The following is a 2,500-nucleotide window of genomic DNA, read 5'->3' on the forward strand; positions in this document are numbered from 1 at the left end:
TAAAAAAAAAAAAAAAAAAAAAAAAAAAAAAAAAAAAAAAAAATTGTCTTAGCCAAATATTCACACATCCATCAACGAGGGTTTAGGGTTTAGGGTTTAGCTTCTCTGCCTATCGTCCTACACCTACTATTGCTGTTGCTGCTGCTGCTGTTGCTGCTGCTGCTGCTGCTGCGGGCAGCAGCAGAGTGGGGAGTGTGTGGCTGTGGCTTTGTTTCTACAAGAAAATATTGTATGAGCAGACAAAAAGACACTTTGCTGCAGTTGCTGCAGTTGCTGCAGTTGCTGCAGCAGCAGCAGCAGCAGGAAAAGCAGCATCTACTAAAGCAGCAGCAGCAGCAATAGCTGCTGCTGCTGCAGTTGCTGCTACACTAGAGAAGAAGCAGCAAACATCCCACAAGGAAAGGATGCCACTAACATGTTGTTATTGTATATTTTATTGTTGCTGCTGCTGCTGTTGCTGTTGCTGTTGCTGCTGCTGCTGCTGCTGCTGCTGCTGCTGTTACTGCTCTAACGACAAGAAAACATACATATATTTCTGTACAAATATTCATTTACATCGCTCAATGCTGCAAACTCAATTGCAGCAGGAGCAGCAGCAGGAGCAGCAGCAGGAGCAGAAGCTGCTGCTGCTGCTGTTGTTGTTGCTGCTGCTGCTGCAGCTGCTGCTGTTCCAACGGGTGCAGCAGCAGCAGCATGAGACACAAACAACCTTAAAAAGCTTCTATTGCTATATTGTTGTTAACGTTGTGCTTTTGCTGCTGCTGCGCTGCAGCAGCAGCAGCAGCAGCAGCAGCAGCAGCCTGTTTCGCTGCAGTCTACCATCGGAGGTGACACTTAAGTTGCAGCTTAGGCTTTGTCCCTGCAGCAGCAAAAGAAGCAGCAGCAGCAGATGCAGCAGCAGATGCAGCAAAAGAAGCAGCATCAACAGACACAGCAGCAACAGATACAGCAGCAACAGATACAGCAGCAGCTATAGCAGCAAAAGTATCAACAGCAGCAGCTGGGGAGAAACAGCAGCAAAACTAATGAATGCCAGTTGCTCAATAGTCAACAGCAAATACCCCAAACAGCAGCAGCAGCAGCAGCAACAGCAGCACAACACCACGACCACCACCACCATCAGCAGCAGCAGCAGCAGCAGCAGCAGCAACAACAACAGCAACAAGAGCAGGAAGAACTTACCATTGTACAATATCTTTATGTGTATGATAATGATATATAAATCCATAGAAGGAATAAAAAAGAAGAAAAGAAAAAGAAGAAAATAACCATAAATAAAAGAAATAAATATTTTTGCTGCCTATACACTTGGATGTCCATGGACAATGATGATCTAAATAAGATATACATACACCACAATCAATACAATGATTATATTTATTTAATAATAATTCGCACCATATACCACATAATTCACATAATTCATATTCTTCTTCTTGTTCTTCTTGCTGCTGCTGCTGCTGTTGCTGCTGCTGTTGCTGCTGCTGCATCAGCTCTATCTCGTTACCCTCATTCAGACGATGGGTCTCATGGGTATTGTTGCGCATATAGTTATGGTTTTGCTGCTGCTGCTGCTGCTGCTGCTGTTGCTGCTGCTGCTGCTGCTGTTGCTGCTGCAGCAGCAGACGGTGGTGGCGTAATGAACGGATATGATGACGACGTATACGACCACTTTGCGGTGTATAATGAGGTCTCCTGCTGCTGCTGTAGTCACTATCATTGCTGCTGCTGCTGTTGCTGCTCATTATACTGCTGCTGCTGCTGCTGCTGCTGTTGCTGCTTGTTGTACGTAGAGTTCGCTCACTCTCCGTCTCCCAGCTGTCTATGCTGCTGCTGCGATTTGCTGTGTGCTGCTGCTGCTGCTGCACCAATACAATTCTACCAGTATTATCCTCTTCTTTATCCATTGATGCTGCATCTGCTGCTGCATCTGCTGCTGCTGCATCTGTTCCTGCTGCTGCTGCATCTGCTGCTGCATCTGCTGCAGGAGCATCCGATGAACTGCTACTGACAGCAAAATGGTCCTTATTCAAATCCTTTTGCTGCTGCTGCTGCTGCTGCTGCTGCTGTTGCTGCTGTTGCTGCTGCTGCTCCTGCTGCTGCTGTTCGTTGGCATTGTCTGTTGCAGCTGGAGACAAGTCACACAATTCAATGTCTGTTGCTGCTGTTGCTGCTGTTGCAGCTGTTGCAGCTGTTGCAGCTGTTGCAGCAGCAGCAGCAGCAGCAGCAGCATTGTGTTTGCTCCTTGCTGCTCGTCGTGCTGCTGCATGTTTGTGAGCACGAGTGCTATGACGGGAATCGTTATGTGCTGCTGCAGCAGTAGGTGTTGTTCTTGCTGTTGCTGTTGCTGCTGCTGCTGCAGCAGCAGCAGCAGAAGTAGCAATTGGTAATGGTTGCTGCCTACTATTGCAGTGTATAATCAGGTCCTGTGTTAGCTGCGGATGGATACCTGGATCCTTAATAACAGTTAATAAGAAAGAGAGGAAGCAGCAGCAGCACA

General features: G+C 47.1%; 1 protein-coding gene across 1 annotated transcript in view; it reads right to left on the reverse strand.

Moving 5' to 3' along the window:
- Nucleotides 1-846: 846 nt before the first annotated feature.
- EMWEY_00031930 (hypothetical protein, conserved) overlaps nt 847-2,500 on the reverse strand; it is a gene marked incomplete at both ends in the record, with an annotated part of 2,549 nt that continues 895 nt past the window's right edge. The window contains 2 exons of the mRNA XM_013478377.1: nt 847-859; nt 1,399-2,400. Of these exons, the coding sequence (XP_013333831.1) occupies nt 847-859; nt 1,399-2,400 (1,015 nt within the window). The remainder of the gene's footprint in view (nt 860-1,398; nt 2,401-2,500) is intronic.

Source organism: Eimeria maxima, genomic scaffold (assembly GCF_000499605.1).
Source record: "Eimeria maxima Weybridge genomic scaffold, Emw_scaff408, whole genome shotgun sequence".
Lineage (NCBI taxonomy): Eukaryota > Apicomplexa > Conoidasida > Eucoccidiorida > Eimeriidae > Eimeria > Eimeria maxima.